Raw genomic sequence first — 24,438 nt, 5'->3', positions numbered from 1 at the left:
TTTTTGTCGCTGACGCTCGGTCGCGTGTAGTTAGGACACGGTGTTAGGCTCTGAACTCTGAACTGGGAAGTAGAACGGTCCCGGAGTACAATGGACTATACCTGTATGATACTAAGAATCGTTTTTTGTGTACTAAACTAAAATGTATTGGCAATAGGAAACATTGGGAAACTGTGGCTAGCACTCCTAGTGGCGGGCTGTGGTACTGTGCATCACTCCTAGTGGTGGGCTGTGGTACTGCGCATCACTCCTAGTGGTGGGCTGTGGTACTGTGCATCACTCCTAGTGGTGGGCTGTGGTACTGTGCATCACTCCTAGTGGTGGGCTGTGGTACTGTGCATCACTCCTAGTGGTGGGCTGTGGTACTGTGCATCACTCCTAGTGGCGGGCTGTGGTACTGAGCATCACTCCTAGTGGTGGGCTGTGGTACTGTGCATCACTCCTAGTGGTGGGCTGTGGTACTCTGCATTACTCCTAGTGGTGGGCTGTGGTACTGCGCATCACAGGCTGAATATGGGCTCTTATAGAATCTCAGAATGGACGCCGTGGTCAGGCATGATTTAAATCGTCTCCCCCTGAGTTCATCAGGCAGGGGACAATAAGGTGAAAGTCTCGCAACATCAAGGCTGTACTGCTGCTATGGCCTCTTCGTACCACACACAAACCTACCAACAAATTAGAGTGAGGTACCTCCCCACCCACTCCCTTTCTCTTAACACATTCAGAACCTGTCCCCCTGGGCTTGACTAAGGCAGGAAGAATGTGCAAAGTCTAGCTGAGGAACAACCCAATCCTCCTCCCCTCTAACAACACTCCCACTAAATTACATCAACTAACTTGCCAGGCAACCTTGCCTACCTTATTACAACAACAACCTAGCCTAGCCTACCTTATTACAACAACAACCTAGCCTAGCCTACCTTATTACAACAACAACCTAGCCTAGCCTACCTTATTACAACAACAACCTAGCCTAGCCTACCTTATTACAACAACAACCTAGCCTAGCCTACCTTATTACAACAACAACCTAGCCTAGCCTACCTTATTACAACAACAACCTAGCCTAGCCTACCTTATTACAACAACAACCTAGCCTAGCCTACCTTATTACAACAACAACCTAGCCTAGCCTACCTTATTACAACAACAGCACAGACTAAGCCTGCTTGTTGGTTGCCTGTAGTTGGGTCGGTCTACAGTTTCATTAGTTCAAGAGAGAGAGAGAGAGAGAGAGAGAGGGAGAGAGAGAGAGAGAGAGAGAGAGACTGACAACCTTAAGTACACAAACTTAAAGTGCAGGGGATGACAGCCCCTCTCTGCGTCTGTCAGCATGGCCGCAGGGCTGTTATGCTTAGCACAGGACGGAGCAAGAGAAAGAAAGATGAGAAAGACAGTAAGAGAGAGAGAGGGCTGCGTGACCCCTCTCTCTCCCTCCCTCCCTCCCTCCCTCCCTCTCTCTCTCTTTCTCTCAGGGCTCCAGCAGTAGTTCACTGATCTGAACAGTCTTACCAGCCCTTGAGCTACAGAGAAGCTATCTACAGTTCATCCAGACAAGTGTGAAGACTTGTTCCACAGGAAGGTTAAACCAACATGCCAGTGAACCCATGACCGCTGTCAATCACCAGAGCCCTAGAACACTGGATTCCACTGGTTCTAAACCAGTGGGTTCTAAACCAGTGGGTTCTAAACCAGTGGAATACACTGGACTCGTAGAACACTGCACCAACAGAACATCTTCACAGCAGACCTGGCAGCGCTAAACACTATTTGCAAATACTTGAAGTGGCCTTGATTTGGTTGAAAAAGTGCAGACAGTCCCAAAAGTGCAAACTCAACGGAAAATCAAATGCACCTCAAATACACTAAAGTATTTGAGCGAGGTGCTCTCCGGCAGGTCTCTGAGGGGAAGGTAAGGTGGAGCAGTACGAGTGCAGCAATTTTTTTTTTTATTTTTTTTTAGAGCTCCAGTTGTCATGGAAACCATTGTTTTGCCTTCTTCCTTCCTGCCTTTTGCATTCCTCCGCTCGACGCGATGAAAAGCAAATCGCCCCTCAACAAAGCCGTCCGAGGAGTGTTTGGAGAAGACGAAGGAAAGCAAAGGCAGGCCGGGATGAAAGACACGCGCACCGCTGAGAAAACACCGCTGCCACAAAGAGCCTCCAGGCGCGGAGACGCCGGACATTCAGCCTCCTCAGGGCGGCGCGTCACCTCATATCAGCTAGACTGATCTTATCTGCGCCTCCAGCCCGGCCAGACTGAGGGGTATTTAAAGAGTACAGCAATGACAAACTCACAGGCAGATTAGATACGCACACTGAATGAGGCCTCCATAGTGAGCTGTTGCCACCCAGCTTATTCACAAAACAACATGGCTAACCCAGATTGTGATGTGAACACATCTGAGGAGCATGCGGTGTGTGTTGCAGGAGGAGGAGGAGAACTCACAGCTCCTCCAGGCACGGGAAGCTCTTGAACACCAAGGCAGGCAGCTCTGTGATGTTGTTCATGCTGACATCACTGTGGAGACAAACACAGGAAGATGAAATACAGTCTCATTCACACATTCAACTGTCCTGAATAAATTACACTGCGATGAGGTTCTAAAGGTTTGAACAAATCCATGTCAAGGTTGACGAGATATGACCTCCAACAACAATGTTGTCATAACCACATATCTAATCTCATTTATATGGATTTTAAATTGGAGATACAGAGGATTTGAATTCCAGAATACAGAAGATTTGTGTTTAGGCCTGGTTGTGATCTCAGAGTGACCCAGGATCAGTTTTCCCGCTTGGATCACAGTGAATAATATTCTACAAAGGGGAAGGCCTGATCCTAGGTAAGCAATCTTCATATTCTTTGTGAATACAAGCCCTGCTCCCACAATGTTACATCCTGTTTTGGTAGTGTGTGTCTACCTGGAACCAGAAGGGTTCTTCAGAGGTTTTTAGAGGGTTCCCCCACAGGGACAAGCAGAGAACCCTTTCTGTACCTTTCTTCCTGAGAGTGGAGCCCTGGGGAGGAGGAGAGAGGCGTGTAGCAGCACGCCAGGTATGCTCAGCGCCCAGGTTCCCCTCCCTGCCTGACTCATACGGGACTACAGATAGGACAGGACTAGAGAGGCTTATTTGAGAGCCAACTCTAGTAATGCTTAACACATCTGAGCCAATAAAGGTTTTAGGATTTAAGATTCATCCTAAAATACTGATTACTTCACATCAAACCTCTTTTTCAACACATAAATAGTGCCAAATCTAAAAACACGGACATGTCTTGACTCGAGCTACAGAATAGAGACAGTTATGTCGTGGATGTGCATTTGTTAAGTGATATCTTCGGATGGATGGATAAAGTCAGCAAAAATTGCATCGACACCAGTTATATCCATTAGCTGTCAGGTCCCTGGAGAGGATCTACAACTCAACACAGACAGGCTTTCAACTCGGTCGCCCATCTTGATTAGGAATCCATTCACTGGCTTCAAAGCCGAGACCACAGACACCAGATGTGCAGATGCAGCACAACAGGGACTAGAAAAAAACAGCCTGCATCCCTTAATAAAGTGAAACCCCCTAAATGAGAGAAAGCATCTTGGATTTCACTGCCAGACCTCCAGAGCTGTGTGTGTGTGTGTGTGTGTGTGTGTGTGTGTGGCCCTCTGGACTGAATCCTCAAAGGATCGTATTGCCCTGCTACTGCTCTGCCCCCCCCCCCCCCCCCCAAAACACACACACACACGCGCGCACACACACACACACGCGCGCACACACACACACACGCGCGCACACACACACACACACACACCAAGTTTCCAGGCACAAATGTGGCCCCCAATAGGAGCCCCCATCGTCCCTGTGCCATCTCCCTCTCCCATATTGCTTATCCAATTACCTCCTCTACCCCCCAGCCCCATCCACCCTCCTCTACCCCCCACCCCCACCCCCCCCCCCAGCCCCATCCCCCCTCCTCTACCCCCCAGCCCCATCCACCCTCCTCTACCCCCCCCCAGCCCCATCCCCCCTCCTCTACCCCCCAGCCCCATCCACCCTCCTCTACCCCCTCTGGTCTGGTCTGGGTCTGGTCTGGTCTGGTCTGGTGTGGGTCTGGTCTGGGTCTGGTCTGGGTCTGGTCTGGTCTGGTCTGGTCTGGTGTGGGTCTGGTCTGGTCTGGTCTGGTCTGGGTCTGGTCTGGTCTGGGTCTGGTCTGGTGTGGGTCTGGTCTGGGTCTGGTCTGGGTCTGGTGTGGGTCTGGTGTGGGTCTGGTCTGGTCTGGTCTGGGTCTGGTCTGGGTCTGGTCTGGTCTGGTCTGGGTCTGGTCTGGTCTGGGTCTGGTGTGGGTCTGGTGTGGGTCTGGTGTGGGTCTGGTCTGGGTCTGGTCTGGGTCTGGGTCTGGTCTGGGTCTGGGTCTGGGTCTGGGTCTGGGTCTGGTCTGGTCTGGTCTGGTCTGGTCTGGGTCTGGTCTGGTCTGGTCTGGTCTGGTCTGGGTCTGGTCTGGGTCTGGTGTGGGTCTGGTGTGGGTCTGGTGTGGGTCTGGTCTGGGTCTGGTCTGGATCTGGTCTGGGTCTGGTCTGGGTCTGGTCTGGGTCTGGTCTGGTGTGGGTCTGGTGTGGGTCTGGTGTGGGTCTGGTGTGGGTCTGGTCTGGGTCTGGAGACGCATGCTGGGGATGTCATCGCTGGTGGTCCCTCTGATACATTCAGCTGTTCTGACAGAACCCTCAACCCGCATCACACAGCATCTTTTACAGGCTATTGGCTGCTGAGCCTGGTAGGGAGGGGGAGGAGGGATGGAGGGGGAGGAGGGGAGGGAGAGAGGGGGAGGAGGGAGGAGGGGAGGGAGGGAGGGAGGAAGCATGTGGGGGAGTGAGCAGGAGAGACCTGGAGTGGCCAGCGTGAGGAGCAGGGGGAGAAGGAGCAGCCTGAGAGTCTGCTGTACTCATCAAGACGCTGTTCTGTCAGACCCAACTCCCAGAATGCAGCTATGATAAACGGTTATTTATCTAGAAATGGTGCTCGGACAGCGCAGACCTTCGCCCAGGAATGCATTCCGTGGCTGTGTGCGCGCGCACATACATGCAAGCAGGACATGTTTAGTAGTGCTGCAGTCGTTAGGTGGAGAGCTTCATGCCCGTCAAAACCCCTCATGTCCAGATATGTCCGTTTCAACCCCCCATTGACAATGACTGTCTGGCTCCTGAGCCCAGGTCGGTGGAGTTCCCCCACTTTACCCTGGAGAAATAAGCGGTCCTGAGTCCAACAAATGACTGGAGGTGAATGGGCGGCCATGTTTGGGCGGCTCTGTGGTTGTTTTAATTCGTGGACCCGGCCCGTGATTCGGATCTGCTCCAAAATGTAATGGGTTCTAATGTGGCCCATGATGCACCCCTCCACCATGTGTCATGAAAATTGGTGTGGTAGTTTTCACGTAATCGTAGTCCAAAACATGAATGGAGGTGAATAGCCAGCCCGGCTGTATTTGGGCGGCCAGTGGACCCACCCGTGATTCGAATCTGCTCCAAAATTGTATCTGTTCTAAGATGGACCATGCTACACCCTTCCACCGAGTTTCATGAAAATCGGTCCAGTAGTTTTTACGCAATCCTGGGCTGCGTTCAAATTCAGCTAACAGAGGCGAACGTTCGTCGCAAACATGTTTTCTCCAAACGGTCACATTTGAACGGCTTTTAATGAACGTTCCAAATAGTTCGCATGAACGCTACAATGTTCCAAAATACCGTTAGGCTACAAGCCTGGGTCCATTGTGATCCTCGTTCCGTTACTGGCGAACTACCTCTCCAGACTGTTAGCTTCTGTTAGCAAACGTTTGTGGCGAACACAAAGCTAACAGAAAATAGTTTGCCAACTTTCGCTATGTTCGCTGAATTTGAACGCTCCCCTGCTAACAAACAAACAAACAAACGCACGCACACACGCCACCAAAAACATTACCTCCCTGGGGTGTAGATAAAACAGGATCAATATTGTATCAAACAATCTCCTTTTTACATTTCTATTTGACCAAAGCTACTATTGAGCACTCTCCCTAAAAGGAGAAACCTCTTGTAACTCTTGCCAGACTATGCCTAGGAGACGTCTGTGCATAAGAAAGCAACATTACTTGCACTGCCAAACATGCTGGAGCTGCATCAAGTCTCAACACAGCACCTCTATGAACTCCAGCAATCCTGAACTGAGACCTCAGCCCACGTCCCTCAACAAGGAGTATGATCTGACCTGACCGAGACCTCAGCCCACGTCCCTCAACCAGGAGTATGATCTGACCTGTTTAACAAGGAGTATGATCTGACCCGACCGAGACCTCAGCCCACGTCCCTCAACAAGGAGGATGATCTGACCTGTTTAACAGTAGCATTAAATCAGCGCTCTTAATCCCAACCACTGCCTCTCTGTAAACACAAGAACACAAACTAGGACAGAGTGACATGATGTGGTGAGCTAGTGGGGCAGGAGTGGCCTGCGTTGGGTCGTGTTAGGAGCCTGGTCTGAGCCTGGGGTTAACGTGGCCTCACAATTATCCAGGCCGCTGCCGTTAGTCCACAGACCAGACGAGGTTCCAACCGAAGCCACAGCGCCGCCACAGCAGCCCACATGAGAGAGCAGCGCGGCAGCCCAGCGCGTGCCGAGCAGCGCCCAGCAGAGCAGCGAGCAGAGAGGAGCGGGGAGGAGCGGAGTGCAGGGGAGAGGAGAGGAGGCGTGTATGTGGTATGTGTGTGGGTGGGTCGGACACTGGGGCTGGCGCGCTGCCAGGGCGGGGAGGGAGGGGAAGCTAGCGTGCCAAGAACAGCAAGAGCAGCCAGGACTGACAGGAGGAAGAGGGCAGAGACGCCTGATAGAGGCTTGCTGGGACAGAGGGAACTAACTAACTGGGACTCCTTCCTCTTGGCTGGATTTCTGGGTGATGAGTTGTGGGGGGGTGAGGATGGTGTTGAGGGGGGGTGAGGATGGCGCTGAGGGGGGTGAGGATGGCACTGAGGGGGGGGGGTGAGGATGGTGTTGAGGGGGGGGGTGAGGATGGTGTTGAGGGGGGGTGAGGATGACGCTGAGGGGGGGTGAGGATGGCGCTGAGGGGGGGGGGGGGGTGAGGATGGCACTGAGGGGGGGTGAGGATGACGCTGAGGGGGGGGGGTGAGGATGGCGCTGAGGGGGGGTGAGGATGACGCTGAGGGGGGCGGGTGAGGATGACGCTGAGGGGGGGGGGTGAGGATGACGCTGAGGGGGGGTGAGGATGGCACTGAGGCAAGTGTAGAAATCATATCAGATCCAGTCGTCTGTGGCAGGCATGAATTCTCCTTTTTTTAAGTGACTTATTTGGCTACTAGTCACTATTCCTATAGTGACTAGTAACAATTTCAGTTTTCAAAAATAATTATATACTTATTTAATTTATTAGAAACTTGTAACTATTCCAATAGTTGCTAGTAACTATTCCAATATTGCAGATGTCATTGAGCAAATCATCATCATCATTGAGCAAAGCTTGAGTTGCCATATTTATAAATAACAAGTAAAAGTCTACATGAGTATTGGGGGTTGACATCTCATTGTGCAAGTGAATATTACTGGTCAGGGCCACGTTTCCCAGAGCCATCGTAGCTCATCTATCTACCCTACCTGCGTTAATTATATCATTAGTGTACAATAAACGTTGTCAATTAACAATGAAACAATGTTTTTAAAATAGCCTACAAAATACACAGAAATCTAAACGTACAAGAGTGCAAATAAACACTAATAGGAATCTAGTAAGTAAGTCTTAGAGAATAAAGGTTGAAATGGGCTGGAATAGTGGAATAGTGGAATAGTGGAATAGTGGACTAGTGGAATAGTGGAATAGTGAATAGTGGAATAGTGGTCGTGTGTGGGATGCCGTCTCCCAGTTGCCACATCAATCACAAAGATCCTGAGGGCCCATTATCCATCCAGTCTAGACCATCCAGTCCTAGAACATCCAGTCCTAGACCATCCAGTCTAGACCATCCAGTCTAGCCCATCCAGTCCTAGACCATCCAGTCCTAGACCCTCCAGTCTAGACCATCCAGTCCTAGACCATCCAGTCTAGACCATCCAGTCCTAGACCATCCAGTCTAGACCATCCAGTCCTAGACCATCCAGTCCTAGACCATCCAGTCTAGACCATCCAGTCTAGACCATCCAGTCCTAGACCATCCAGTCTAGACCATCCAGTCCTACACCATCCAGTCCTAGACCATCCAGTCCTAGACCATCCAGTCTAGCCCATCCAGTCCTAGACCATCCAGGCCCAGACCATCCAGTCTAGACCATCCAGTGCCAGACCATCCAGTCTAGAACATCCAGTCCTAGACCATCCAGTCTAGACCATCCAGTCTAGACCATCCAGTCCTAGACCATCCAGTCTAGACCATCCAGTCTAGCCCATCCAGTCCTAGACCATCCAGTCCTAGACCCTCCAGTCTAGACCATCCAGTCCTAGACCATCCAGTCTAGACCATCCAGTCTAGACCATCCAGTCTAGACCATCCAGGCCCAGACCATCCAGTCCTAGACCATCCAGTCTAGACCATCCAGTCCTAGACCATCCAGGCCCAGACCATCCAGTCTAGCCCATCCAGTCCTAGACCATCCAGTCCTAGACCATCCAGTCTAGACCATCCAGTCTAGCCCATCCAGTCCTAGACCATCCAGTGCCAGACCATCCAGTCTAGAACATCCAGTCCTAGACCATCCAGTCTAGACCATCCAGTCCTAGAACATCCAGTCCCAGACCATCCAGTCTAGATCATCCAGTCTAGACCATCCAGTCCTAGACCATCCAGTCTAGACCATCCAGTGCCAGACCATCCAGTCTAGACCATCCAGTCTAGACCATCCAGTCCCAGAACATCCAGTCCTAGCCCATCCAGTCCTAGAACATCCAGTCCTAGACCATCCAGTCTAGACCATCCAGTCTAGACCATCCAGTCCCAGACCATCCAGTCCTAGACCATCCAGTCCTAGACCACGATGGTATCAATGTATTTGAATAAACTGGTGCTGCTCTTCGTGATGATGTCAAGGTGTGATCAACTCATAAAGGATAATGTTGGGAAGTAATAATAATACTTAAAAAATATAATAATACTTAAAAATCAGGCAACAGGTGTATATTTATCTTAAACTATATTTCTTGTAAATATCTCAAACTGAGATATCCTTTCCATAGAAGCCAAATAAACGATCTTAAGGCTGGTTACACAGACATGGATCAAGCCTAGTCATGGACTAAATTGTACTTTCAATGGACAATCTCCATGTAGTCCAGGACCAGGCTTAATCCATGACCAGGCTTAATCCATGACCAGACTTAATCCATGTCTGTGCAACCGGCCCTTAGTGTTTTTACAACCATCTTGTCTACCATTTATGATGCCGGGTATCATATCACCTAATAAAAAGAAAAAGCAAGGCTTAAAGTCCAGCTACCTCCACAGGTCATTGCTTCTTCCTGACCAGAGGAGGTGAGAGAGGTGTGGAGAGGAGGGCTCTGAGGTACCGAGCCCACCGGGGAGGAACAAGCGCTCTCTGTCTGCCCAGACGCACAGGCGGGCCGGCCGGCCGAGGGAGGTCAAGTATTTACCACATGGGTACCAGTCTGACTCACTTAGCAGGAGCGCAAACAAGCAGCCTGCCAAGATAGCAGGTCTGTATCAGAACGCTCTGGGACCGGGAAGACTGGTGTGACTCAGGAAGAGGGAATTCATGCAGCTTCTCTTGTCGTTTTGGAATTACTTGGTAGAAAAAAATCAAACCGATAATGAGTTTACAGTGTGCATGTGTTTATGATAAAGAGTGTTATAAGAGTGTTATACAGCCAGATATAGCTAGGTAGAGAGAAAGAGAAAGAGAGAGAGAGAGAAAAAGAGAGAGAGAGAGAGAGGTAAACATTTTCTCATCCAGCAGTCATCCTGTTTGCGGGCAAACTACTGACTGACTGGCTCTTTTCACCTCTGCTGACCACGAACAAAAGTGTGATTCAGCGTCAGATGGATGGATGGAGGGATGGTGGGAGGGAGGGGGGGATGGATGGAGGGAGGGAGGGAGGGAGGGAGGGAGGGAGGGAGGGAGGGAGGGAGGGAGGGAGGGAGGGAGGGAGGGAGGGAGGGAGGGACAGAGGGCACCAATGGCAGGCGAGCTGGCTGGACCAGTGGGGTGGAAGACCCCTAAACCACCCCTCCTTCCCCCTCCTCCCAAGGCCCAGCTTGTGCTTGTTCGCACTATGAAAGGGCTTCAATTGAGATGTGGGCCACACTCCCCTACCCCCTCCCGGGCCAGCATATGCGAATGACCGCACATGCCTCATGCACGACGCACACATGCCCTGGAGAACCTCACAGCCTTTTGTCACTCATCATATCCTGCAGAGATATAATAGGCTGGCCCCACGGCTACAGTAGAGGAGGGGGGGGGGCGGCGCTGTCGCCGGGCCGAGGGGCCCCTCTTCATCCTGAGAGTCCAGAGCTGCTCTGTCCTCACCTGTTTCCCTCGGGCAGGACTGCTTCCCTTTCAGCTGCCAAGACCTAGACCTTATGAGCACTCCAACACACCATAGAGGCAGCCTTATGAGCACACTCCAACACACAATAGAGGCCTTATGAGCCCTCCAACACACCATAGAGGCCTTATGAGCACTCCAACACACCATAGAGGCCTTATGAGCACTCCAACACACCATAGAGGCAGCCTTATGAGCACTCCAACACACCATAGAGGCAGCCTTATGAGCACACTCCAACACACCATAGAGGCCTTATGAGCACTCCAACACACCATAGAGGCCTTATGAGCACTCCAACACACCATAGAGGCCTTATGAGCACTCCAACACACCATAGAGGCCTTATGAGCACTCCAACACACCATAGAGGCCTTATGAGCACTCCAACACACCAGAGGCCTTATGAGCACACTCCAACACACCATAGAGGCCTTATGAGCACTCCAACACACCATAGAGGCAGCCTTATGAGCACACTCCAACACACCATAGAGGCCTTATGAGCACTCCAACACACCATAGAGGCCTTATGAGCACTCCAACACACCATAGAGGCCTTATGAGCACTCCAACACACCATAGAGGCCTTATGAGCACACTCCAACACACAATAGAGGCCTTATGAGCACTCCAACACACCATAGAGGCCTTATGAGCACTCCAACACACCATAGAGGCCTTATGAGCACTCCAACACACCATAGAGGCAGCCATATGAGCACTCCAACACACCATAGAGGCCTTATGAGCACACTCAAACAGACCATAGAGGCAGGCAGCCCCCCGGTCCTGCTACCCCCCCCCCCCCACCCCCAGGAGACATTACCTATATGGCACGTCCTGATCAACACTTTCAGAAAGAACTACTACTCCCATAATCCCTGTGGAGGTAAAACGCCATCCGGCTGGAGGAAAAACCCAAACAAAGCCAACCTTCTGGGGAATCATTTCCTGGACCTCTGAGGACGGCAGAACCTGCAGCGTTCCTATAAGAGTCCTGCCTGGAATCAGCCTGTTTCTGTCATTATCTGCAAACCTGTGTGTTTGTGTGTTTGTGTGGGTGTGTGTCTATCTATCTGCATGTCTGTGTGTGTGGGGCCCTATGATTTCAATGTGGATAACATCGACAGAATCACGGAATACAAGCAAAAAAATGGATTTAAGGCAAACGTGGTAAAGCATAGAAATTTGAAATTTTGGGGAAATTTGTGAAATAAAATAGGACATTTGAGCAATTTGTAATGTAATATGATGAAGAAAGACAAACACCATATCACATACCACTATCTTAGAAGCTACTAACACCACCTACCACTGCCTTGTTGTGGACGCTAGTTTCTGACCTCTGACCTGTATAGTGTGTTGCTAAATTAGCCACCGGGGGGCTAAAGCAGGTTTCTGACTGCTTGAAAAAATATGATTGAATTTTTTTTTAACCGGGACAATGAAAAATGGGGAAAAAATAAAACACCATACGGCCCAATCTGTCTCTGTCTCGCTCTGGCTGCTTGTATATCCTTGATTCTATTAGCCTCCCACCATCTCCTCTCCCTCGGAGGGAGCCAGGAGAGCAGCCACACAGCTGGGATGCGTCTTACTAATCCACGCTGATCCCTCACCCCAGCGCTGATCGCCATGCACACGACCGAGGGAGTGGAGGGGACACCAAGAGTTCAAGATGGAAGGAAGAAAAAGAATGTCCAGAAGAGACAGAGAGAGACAGAGAGAAAGAGAGACAACCTTTCACATACTGTAAGGGCCTGAAGTGAATACAGTAGGACTCCACTTATCCAAACCCAACGGGACCGAAGGTCGTTCGTATCTCTGAAATGTCCGGATGACTGAAACTTATGTTAAAATGTACCAAATTCAATAAGTGGTATACTTGTTCCATATAGACTCATAATAGACCGATAAATAACCTTAATTACTTGTGAAAATGCCTCAAAATTGCAATCAAATCGAATTATCATGATTCAATTCGATTCGATTCAATATCGATTCAGTTAGTGTTACCAAAACCTGTTTTAGCTGTAACCTTAATTACATGACTGCCAAGTTATGCAACACATCATTACTAGGGCTGGGTATCGATACTGATTTCCAAAAATGAATGAATGAATGAATCATTGAATGAATTAAGGAACTATTCATTCCTTCATGTATTCATTCATTCATTCATTAAATAAAAGATCGATTTTGGGATTCATGAATCGATTCAGAATCATTTGATTCAGAATCGATGAATCGATTTTTGGAACCCAGCCCTAGTGATAACAAATAATAACCAGCTAGTAAGTAAGTCACACTACTATTCATTGTCAGGCGTTTCTTCCAACTAAGTCACTGCCAAGCCCGATGATTCATAAACAATAACTAGCTGGCTAGCTAGCTAGCACTATAGCTTAATATGAGATGATTAATAAACAATAACTAGCTAGCTAGCTAGCTAACACTATAGCTTAATATGAGATGATTCACGTCATGTGAGACATCTAGGCTCGCTAGCTAATGTATCTAACTACTCAAAGTAGTTCAAGATTCAAGATCTGTATATTTGTGTATCTGTATGGTTCACACATATTAGGAATTTGAGTAGGGTCAAGGCATACGCTGCTGTAGATGACTTAGGACAGGGTACAGGGCAGGACAGGGTGCAGGGCAGGACAGGGTACAGGGCAGGACAGGGTACAGGGCAGGACAGGGTGCAGGGCAGGACAGGGTGCAGGGCAGGACAGGGTACAAGGGTACAGGGTACAGGGCAGGACAGGGTGCAGGGCAGGACAGGGTGCAGGGCAGGACAGGGTACAGGGCAGGACAGGGTACAGGGCAGGACAGGGTGCAGGGCAGGACAGGGTGCAGGGCAGGACAGGGTACAAGGGTACAGGGCGCAGGGCAGGACAGGGTGCAGGGCAGGACAGGGTACAGGGCAGGACAGGGTACAGAGCAGGACAGGGTACAGGGCAGGACAGGGTACAGGGCAGGACAGGGTGCAGGGCAGGACAGGGTGCAGGGTACAGGGCAGGACAGGGTGCAGGGTACAGGGCAGGACAGGGTGCAGGGCAGGACAGGGTACAGGGCAGGACAGGGTACAGGGCAGGACAGGGTGCAGGGCAGGACAGGGTACAGGACAGGATGCAGGGCAGGACAGGGTGCAGGGCAGGACAGTGCAAAACAGTACAAAGAACAGTGAAAATACAAAAACTGTGCAAACAAAATACAGAGCAATGTACAAATTATGATAAACTGTAAAAAAAAAATGGCGCGCAAAAAGGGAGGCACAAATGCACTATACGTACAGAATGGAGTGTGGTGGGTGTATGTGTGTGTGTGCAGTGTAGAGTGTAGTATGGTGGGTGTATGTGTGTGTGTGCAGTGTAGAGTGTAGTATGGTGGGTGAGCGGTGTTGTGTACAGCGTGTGTGTGTGTGTGCCGTTGAGGTATGTGGCACGATCAAAGGTTGTGTGCTAGTGGTGCAGGGGTGTAGTCGGGGTGGGGGGGGGGGGGGGTCGTGGGGGGACACGACCCTTGTTGAGGAGTCTGATGGCCGTGGGAAACAAGCTGGTTTTGTGGCGTGTGGACCTGGTCCCGATGGACCGCAGTCTCCTGCCAGAGGGGATTGGGTCAAAGAGACCGTGACTAGGATGGGAGGGGTCAGCCACAATCTTGCCAACCCTGTTTTAGGGTCCTGGAGGCGTGCAGGTCCTGTAGGGACCGATCCCCCTCTCAGCAGAGCGGATGATGCGCTGCAGTCTGCCCTTGTCCTTGTCTGTTGTGGCTGAGAACCAGGTGGTGATGGAGGAGGTGAGGATGGACTTGATGATGGAGGTGTAGAAGAGAACCATCATTGCCTTTGGCATGTTGAATTCCTTCAGCTGCCTCAGGAATTACATCCTCTGCTGGGCTTTTCTGGTGAGGGAGCTGATGTTCAGCTCCCACTTGAGTTAACAGTTAGGCTATCTTACTGACATCTTGTTATTATCAGCATCATTGCTATCTTTAGTAGATGGGCTACTAGTAGTAGTGTAATGCTCTCCATCCAGCCACTAAAAATACCCATAGAGCCGTTAAATAAGGATTGAAGAGTAGAGAACAAGGGATGCTTAGGGCCCCATGTCTGTGTTTGCCTTGGGCCCCAAAATGACTACATCCGCCCCTGCAACCAATGCATAAGATGGTGAACGTCGGACGGAAAATGTAATATGCTGAATGTTCTCAGGCGGTGCCAGGTTGTACCCTTTCACACCAAAGATACAGCGACCAATCCAATCCATCGGCCCGCTGGCGTTTCTGACAGACGGTTGACACACAGGGCTGGGGTGCCCCAGCCTGCACACACTCATTCATCTGGACAGCTCCAGATAGACATTTCCAAAATAGCTGACCAGAAAATATTGAAAATACTGGAAATCATGTCATGACATCCTTGGTGTTCTAAACCAGTGATCTAGAACAGAAGGCCTAGCATGCATCTTCTAGACTGATGCATAACACTAATTATGTGGGGTTTAGGTATCTGCCACAGAATCACAGTCCTAACATGACATGAACTGACAGCAGCAAAGAGATGATGTTGAAATGATCATTCTAGAGGATCAACAGTTCTGAATCTAGGATACAACGAAGCATACCTTTCTAGAACGGAAACACAGTGAGGATGGGTATCCCTAACCCTAACCCTAACCCTCTAACAGGTACCAACCAGCCCAGCACATCAGGATCATATTTTAGTAATCAAATAAAGACGAGTGTGATATGAAGCATTCCTGTTGTCATTCTAAGATATGGATGTGAAGCAGATCCCTATCAAAGTGATCCTGTCAAGGGCACATTTCCCTCTCCTGATTCAGGTAGGTTGGAGCGTTGGTTACGTCAACAACAGAGCAACACAGCCCCCGACACTGTAGGAGCGACTCCCTAGTTGATGATTAACCAGTACATTGTGAAACAGTTGAGGCTAGCTAACGAGGGATGTGTCAGTTTCTCCTCAGAGTTGTCCCAAGGAGTAATGATCTACTAGTAGGCCGCCTCGCTGCTTCTCTATCGCCACGCGGGCGTTCAGGAAGAGCTGTGTTCTTCCTACAGAGACCCCTGTGCTGCTCAGGAAGAGCTGTGTTCTTCCTACAGAGACTCCTCTGGTGCTCATCCAAATCTAGGAAGACTCAGATATATTCAACAAAGTATTCTACACATAGGCACTTGTTGATTTTTCTTTGTCTACTTTTAACTTCAACATTTGGTGCAGAGCTGGGCATAATTGGGGCTTTTTGTCTCTTAGGCAGGAGCCCTACCCAGTAGAATATGTACTTGTTATTTAGACCAGGCTTCTGGTGAGGCCATACTTAATATTTAGTCCTACCAAGTATGCTCTGGTCACAGTTTTTCTAGACTAGTTATGCAAAGTCTGGGGGGCCAATATTGGGGTTCAAGTCATGAGCAGGCTCCCACTGGTGTTGTTCCAAACAACCCATTATAAAAACAACTGAGCATAAAACTGGGCCCTCTCTTCCCTGGGTGACATGGTGGAACACAGATCAGCATATTGTAGTGAACCGTACACCAGTGGACATGTTGGTGGTTGAGCCCAGGGGAGGCCTGCTTGTCCAAGGGAGTGGACGTCTAGCTAGAAAGCATGCAGTCTTGCAGATACTGTACCATCACAGAGAAGGTTGAAAAGACAAGGAGGAAAAGAATGACATCCAATACTGGGAGGAAATCATTGACATATTGAAACACTGTAAGGCATAAGCAACAACAAAGCACTATTTGTACTACAATAGGACATCATTATCAATAGCCTACACTACCTGGCAATGCATATTAAATTAAATTTGACAACGTGTCTATTGTGATTCTGCATACACCTGTAGGCGGGCTACCAATTATAGAAGAACAATACACAGTAGGCTAGGCCTACTTTATTTTCCAGTCAGTCATTGTGGTAAAGTTTAAGCGAGTGCCTGCAGTGTAGCCTAACTTACCTGACGAATAAAAGTTGGTTCATGGTAAATCTGACCACTTCAAAATGTGAAAGCCTAAAGGTAACATATGCATGTGACATTATCGATGTTCTTTTTAACATTTCCAAACGTGTATCAGGCTTACTTACAGGTAGTAGGTGAACGCGCTGAGCCCAGTCGGAACGGCGGTCAGACCCTTCCCCGAACAATCCGCACCTCCGTCTTCGTCGCAGCTGCATGATGGTGAACAGACTGGCGGAGTGGGCTGCCCTTGACCAGCGGCACAATCACGGTGTAAACAGAGCCACAACAATATCCAAATGACAAGCGCACGCATTATAAAGTTCGGTTCAGACCGGGCAACAAAGGCCTTAATGGAAATCTATTCCTGGTTGTCGAATTTTCATGTGGCACTGCTGTAGAGCAACAGCCTCCGTGTTGTTTCTGAGAGCTGGACTACCAACGCGAGGAGCTCAATTGTTAACGTGAATGCATTGGATCGGTCACAGCAAAAATGTCCGTTACTCTCACCTCTTTGTCAACCCTGGGACATTTTCTTAGCGCGATAAGTGCGGTTTACCTTGCGCGGGGTCGGGTAATATTCCTAACAGGATAGCGCGCTGGTCCCATGAAATAAAGTAGCATAGCACCCACACGACAAATCTGCACCTTTCGCTTTTTCCGTTTTCGTTGTCCCATTAAACAAACAGAGCAGACGTAGGATATTTCGTCAAAGTCAAAGTGCAGACTCACTCAATAGCCTACATTGCTGGACTTAAAATGAGAAACATAGCCTGCCGTATTTTTGATATCGTTCCCCCCTCCTGATTTGTTTCCTGTAGAAAAACACAGTCAGCTTTCAGCCATTCCACACGTTTCCTTCCTTTGCTCCCTCGCCACTAGCCCGCTTTCCTTGCTCGCTGTTAGTAGGCACCCTGCCGGACAACCTGCCATCCGATCCGCTGTGTAGGAGGCCAGGCCTGTGTTGATAACCCTGCATATTAATAGCTCCCTAGGACAACTAGGCCTACAAATTACAGATGGAATAAGCATCTTAAATAACCAATATGTATACAGTTGCTTAAAGGCTCGATTCGGACACGTTTCAGAGGCTCGTATTAAAAACATATAATTATATATATATATATATATATATATATATATATATATACACACACACATATATATATATATATATATATATATATATATATAGGCTATATATATATACATACATACATACATGTATATATGTATATATATATATACATACATATATACACACTATAGTGTATATACAGTATATGTGTATATATACATGACCAGTTACATCCATATATATATATATATAGAGAGAGAGAGAGAGAATATATATATACATCCTTATATGGGTAACTGTCATGCTCTTGTCTGCGTTGTGTTCACCAGTTGGACCAATGCTGATTCAAACCCACGTTGCAGCAGCTCTCTCTCTTGGGACTGCTGCGCCAGTAGGGACGTCCCTCTTGGAGGAACTGTCAGCGCTCCTTTGAGGAGTGAGCTTCACCAGCTACTCTCATGTTTCACTCGGTTAGACTCCACCCTCTAAACTCACTCCACACCACTGGACATACGGGTCACGGCACCAATGTAACGGTAGACCCATGTTAAGGGCTTGCCCAGGACAGGAATCGAACCCACAAATTCCTGCTTCCGAGGTGGAATTGCTAACAGTTGCGCCAATAGGCACGTCCCTCTTGTCGGGACTGTTTGCGCTCCTTTGAGGAGTGAGTTTAACCAGCCACTCACTACCACTACCTGGGACTCACGAGGACACCTCATCACTTAGTTACACTCAGCCCACTAAGCTCACTTCACACCACTGGGCATCCAGGTCACGGCAACAATGTAACCCATGTAAAGAGTTTGCCCAGGGTGGGAATCAAACCCACAAACTCCCGCTTCTGAGGCGGACGTGCTAACAGTTGCACCAAGAGGGATGTCCCTATATAACTTTCAGTGTGTCTGCCTCACCAGCAGGAGAGCTTGTCAAACGTAGGGTAATAAGGGTCATATTATATTATATATATATATATATATATATATATATAAAAAAATAATAATAATAATAATACTATTATTGTTAAGAATGGGATGGAGGAACATCCTTAGCGGGATTCGAACTCCGGTCTCTGGCGCTACGGCCAACGGCCATTATGTGGTCCACTCGCGCCGGCGTAGCTGGTTAAAACACTGTCTGTCCTGAATTCCACCCCAAAAGTAGCAAAGCACCCACACGACAAGCAAGGGCAAGCAGAAACGCATGGGTTACACAGGTGCCGTGGCCCGGATGCCCTGTGGATGTGGAGCGAGTTTATAGGGGTGAGTGTAACCGAGTGAACCAGAGTCCTTGTGAATGCTTGACAGTAACACTTGAACGTGCTATCTTTAACCAACTGTCTTCGTACCTCCACCAGAACAACCTCCTAGATCCCCACCAATCCGGGTTCAAGGCTGGCCACTCGGCAGAGACCGCCCTCCTTGCAGTAGTCACTCCATGCCGCAAGAGCGAACTCTCTCTCCTCTGTCCTGATACTCCTAGACCTGTCAGCAGCATTTGATACGGTAGACCACCAGATCCTCCTCTCCACCCTCGAAGAGAAAGGCATCGATGGCTCTGCACACTCCCTGTTTGCATCCTACCTGACGGGCCGCTCCTACCAGGTGACATGGAGAGGGTCGACGTCGGAACCACGTAGTCTGACTACGGGGGTTCCACAAGGGTCTGTCCTGGGTCCTCTCCTGTTTTCCCTCTACACTACATCTCTGGGCTCTGTCATTCGCTCGCATGGCTTCTCCTATCACTGCTATGCCGATGACACCCAACTGGTTCTGTCATTTCCCCCTTCTGATACAAAAGTGGAGACACGCATAGCTGGGTGCTTGGCTGACATCTCGGAGTGGATGACGACACATCACCTCAAGCTCAATCTGGACAAGACTGAGCTGCTGTTCCTCCCGGGGAAGGGCTGTCCGCACCGGGACCTGGCCATCACCATTGAAGACACAGTGGTGACCCCGACTCGGACTGCGAGGAATCTGGGTGTGACCCTGGATGACCAACTGTCATTTTCCTCACATGTCACATCCGTCACACGTTCCTGCAGATTCATGCTCTACAACATCAGGAGGATTCGCCCTTTCCTCACTAATGAAACGGCGCAGGTACTCATCCAGGCCCTGGTCATCTCCTGCCTGGACTACTGCAACTCCCTCCTCGCTGGGGCACCGGCGTCAGCCATTAAACCTCTGGAACTTGTCCAGAAAGCTGCTGCTCGCCTGGTGTTCAACCACCCCAAATTCTCCCACACAACTTCCCTCCTCCGTTCCCTACACTGGCTCCCTGTAGCGGCTCGCATCAAGTTTAAAACTCTGGCGCTAACCTACAGGGCAATGAAAGGAACAGCCCCCTCCTACCTCCAGGCCATGGTCAAACCCTACACCCCCTCCCGACCGCTACGCTCTGCTACCTCAGGGCGACTGGTTGCCCCGTCACTCCGAGGCTCCTGCGGTCGATCGACACGGTCACGGCTCTTCTCTGTCCTGGCCCCGCAGTGGTGGAATGAACTGCCCACTGATGTCAGCAGAGTCGCTGCCCATCTTTCGTCGCAGGCTCAAAACTCATCTCTTCAAGAAGTACTACAACAATCCTCCCACCTAAGCACTTATTGTATTATATTATATTGCACTGTACTTTAGATTGTGATTCTTGCACTTTGCCTTCAGCACTAGATTATGCTCTTATTCACTTGTTTTAGAAAGAAGATGCACTTGTGAGTTCTGGCAAGTAGTAGTACATTGGCTCTTCCTACGTTAAATGCAATTATTGTTTGTCGCTTTGGATAAAAGCGTCTGCTAAATTACTGTAATGTAAATGTAATGTAATGTCCTTGAGTAGGTAATGAGTTGTTGGTTAAACTCACTCCCCCAGTATAAATACCGTCCATCCACACTGATGAAGAGCTAGCTTTTCATTGGCGTAGCTAGTCAAAACTGTTTGCAACGCTATATACAGTATATGATGAGTGTAGCCGAGGTGAATTGGTTAAACTCACTCCTCAGTATAAATACCGCCCACTCACACCATCGAATTGCTACGCCTTTCGGTGGCATAGCTGGCTAAAGTAGTGTTTATGTAAGGTTACCATGTGCGTTGGCCAGTCAGAGGACCTGAGTTTGAACCCAGTGTGGGCAAAGTGAGGGTGGAAGCTACATTGATGAGTGACACAGTGACACTTGCACTGTGACTTGGCACTCTTTCACAGTTTTACATAATATCCTCTGAGGCCTTTACCAATCAATCAATCAATCAAAGCTTTATTTATATAGCGCATTTCATACCCAGAGGCAACACAATGCGCTTTACAGAGAACAAGGGAGGTGGGCAGACATCCCACCCCTACATATTCCAGAGGGAAGCAAAAAAACAGTAATCACCCGAGGGCCAGATAAGTGAGCTGTAAAAATTCTTCCCTGACCCCTCTCAACGAGGCGATCGAGCAAGCTCCTGGAGTATGTTTGTCTACCGGCTAAGAACATTTATAGAGCAATAAATAACATTAAATTACATTTTCAGAGTAAGAGAGGCTAATAACATCATAGGAGAGACATGGCAAACATTGGTGTATGTCTGTGTGTGCATAAATGTGCCTGGGCCCAGATAGAGGCAGGGGTTTGGGTAGGGTGGGGGGTAGGAAAAGGATACGGACCCGGGTTAGGGTGAGGGGAAGGGGATCTGAGCCCAGGACTGGTGTATGTCAGTGTGTGTGTGAGTGTGCCTGGGTCCAGGTAGAGGCAGGGGTCAGGGGTAGGGTTGGGGTAGGAAGAGGATACGGACCCGGGGTAGGGTGAGGGGAAGGGGGTACTGGACCCAGGCCTAAGGCCGGAAGTGGACTGTTGTATGTCTGTGTGTGTGTGTGTGTTAACTAATTTGCTACGACATCTGCAGCAGATACAGGGGCATCCATCGGACTCAGGGTGGTCCATTGGCGACAGCGGGGCATCCACTGGACCTGGTTAGAAGATAGGAGGGAGAGAGAGAGGCACTAGGGAGAGGGGAGGCAGAACAGGGTTAGTAGCACACGGAGCCATATATAGAGCAATACATTACGTCAAACTACATTTTCAGAGCAAGAAAGGCTAAGAGCATCATGGGAGAGGTGTGGCAAACACTAATGTGTGTGTGTGTGTGTGTGTGTGCGTGCCTGGGCCCCGATAGAGGCAGGGGTTGGGGTAGGGTGGGGGGTAGGAAAAGGATACGGACCCGGGTTAGGGTGAGGGGAAGGGGATCTGAGCCCAGGACTGGTGTATGTCAGTGTGTGTGTGAGTGTACCAGCTTGGTAACTGCTTTCAAACCCCACAACCTGTATTATACTGTAGACCCTATAAGGTCAAACGTTTTAAAGGAACTGTATCCTGTTTTAAATAGTCTTTAATAATAGCTTTAAAAGCTGCTATTATTAAGCCACTGCTTATAAAACCAAACATGGATCCACAAATTCTGAACAATTATAGACCAATTTCCAATCTTCATTTTATGTTGAAATTACTTGAAAGGGCTGTTGCTGATCAACTTACTGCCTACATATCCAAGAATAATCTTTTGACACATTTCAATCTGCCTTCTGGTCCCATCATTCTACTGAAACTGCCTTAACCAGATGAATCAATGATGAGGTTTTGATTTAACTTGATTATTGATGCTTTTTGACTTGATGCATCTTATCTGACAATACAGTCTCATATCAAGGCTATTACCAAGGCAGTCTTTTGTCATCGGATCTATTCTATAAGTGTGTGTGATTGCATGTTTTCCGTTTTGTTGAACTAACTTCAAAGGGTAGGCTAGAGCTAGAGGGCATTGTGCACTCGAGTCCCCGTCCTCCTAAACATTGTTGTTGTTGTTGTAGTCCTCTGAAGTGCAGACCTCATGAACATGCTTTGTTTACACGGAGCAACTATAGTCAAGGAAACCACATTTTTCTTTCTTGTTTTGTGGGTGTCTAGTTGTTGGGCCTAATGTTGTTCTAGGGTGGACTTCTCCTTTAAGCTAATGTTAAAAATGTGACATACTGGCTCAGCGATGTAGTCGGCTATAAGTCTTATTAATTTACCATCAATGTTATCCAGTCAAGACTGTTTATCATTTTTTACTGAGATTAAACGTTTTTCCTATCTCTTCTAGTTGTACTGGTTTGAAGTCAAGCTTACAATCTTTGCTTTTCATGATCAGTTCTTCAATTAGTTCTACAGACAATTCATCCTTCAAGTTATTCCTATTATATTAACCTTTTCAATGAAAAAATAATCAAAATACTAAATAAATTTGCCATCTAACTCTAAAAAAGAGGGATTATTAGCTTTAGACCTGTCCAGTATGTTGTTAGAGGTATTCCATATTTTTTTCCCATCATGCTGTAGTTCATGAATCTTGTTTTGGTAATGAGATCTTTGTTTCAGTCTATTCATCTTTGTGGCCTTGTTTCTGAGTTCACGGTATTTCTTCCATTGAATAAAATCACCAGATTTTAATGCTGCACATTTCATGTCATCGCGCCGATGGACTTCTCACTGTGAATTGTTTTATTGGTGCATGCTTGTCCGCAACAGTCAGTAACATCTCCAAAAGCAAGCCAAGTGTCTTATATATATATATCTGTATCTTTTTCATTACATACTCTGTCCCAATGTCGACTTTTTTATAGCATTAATACAGTTTTCTTCACAGAAGGATTTATACGATTGTTTTAACACAATCCTTGGCTCAGCTTTTCGTACTTTCGTACTAGTTTTCCTAGCAATGGCTACTAAATTGTGGTCACTAAAACCAACTGGAATGGATATGGCCTTTGAACAAAGTCCACTGGTGTTAATATACATGTGATCTATGCATGTGGCAGATACAGTATGATACCAGATGAGATAGAACTCACTCTGGTAGGCATTTTCAGCATCTGAATTAAATTACATACATTTGTTGCAGTTACTAATCTATCTTTCAAAGCACAAGCCCCAGAAAGCCAGTCGATATTTAGATCCCCCAGAAAATATATTTCTCTATCCGCGTCTGTAGCTTTCAGAAGCATAGCACATATTAGTGTACATTAGAGCTAGGAGATCTATAACAACAGCCAACAAGTACAGGTTTGAGATTAGATAAATTAATTTGAAGTCAAATGACCTCTATAACTGGGTTCATCAGGTCATTTCTGGTCTTGGGCGGGATATCATGGTCTTGTACATAGATGGCAACACCTCCTCCAAGCCTATTTCTATCACGCCTGACGATGCTATAACCAGTTATGCCTATTTCAGAGTTATTAACCGAGATGTCCAAATGTGTTTCTGAAATAGCAACTATATTTATATTGTCATTGTTGACTAGTCTTGAGAGATCTTGAACCTTATGTATGAGACTACAGATGTGCAATCCTTAGATAAACCCAAAGACATGGTCAAGTCTGCTCACAATGAAGTGTGCTCAGTTTATTTGGGGCCTTCTCTCTGCCAAGGCGCTGCTCTCTGACAATGAGGCGGTCATGGCTGATTGCTGCGTAGTCTGCTCTAGCTCGTGCCTCCTTCATTGCAGGAAGTAGTTCAGCCCTTCTGAGCAGTTCTTGTACTTTAGACTCTGTTTCAGCCCAGGTTTCATCCACTTTATCCGATCCCAGTCCATTAATCACCACTTCGTTTCTCCTGCATTGATTCTCACGGTCGTTCATCTGATCATGGTCTCCCTCCTCAGCCCGCCCTGATCTCAGCTCCTCAGCCTGCTGGGATCTGTCCTTACACTCGCCTCGTTGGGCCTTCAGCTGCTTCTTTAAATCATCAGTCATGTTGAGAATACATGCATTGGTATCTTCAGACTTGACTATTGTAATGCTCTTTTCTACTGGACACCGAA

General features: G+C 48.3%; 1 protein-coding gene across 1 annotated transcript in view; it reads right to left on the bottom strand.

The window, feature by feature from the left end:
- lgr4 (leucine-rich repeat containing G protein-coupled receptor 4) overlaps nucleotides 1–17,370 on the bottom strand; it is a 62,286-nt gene extending 44,916 nt beyond the window's left edge. Inside the window, exons 1-2 of the mRNA XM_084437052.1 lie at nucleotides 16,646–17,370; nucleotides 2,449–2,520 (exon numbers count right to left, since the gene is read on the bottom strand). Of these exons, the coding sequence (XP_084293178.1) occupies nucleotides 2,449–2,520; nucleotides 16,646–16,833 (260 nt within the window). The 5' untranslated portion in view covers nucleotides 16,834–17,370. The remainder of the gene's footprint in view (nucleotides 1–2,448; nucleotides 2,521–16,645) is intronic.
- Nucleotides 17,371–24,438: the final 7,068 nt, after the last annotated feature.

Source organism: Borostomias antarcticus, assembly GCF_949987555.1.
Source record: "Borostomias antarcticus genome assembly, chromosome: 4".
NCBI classification, from domain to species: Eukaryota; Metazoa; Chordata; class Actinopteri; order Stomiiformes; family Stomiidae; genus Borostomias; species Borostomias antarcticus.
Note: the sequence above shows the minus strand (reverse complement) of the source record. Positions and strands in the feature narration are given on the sequence as shown.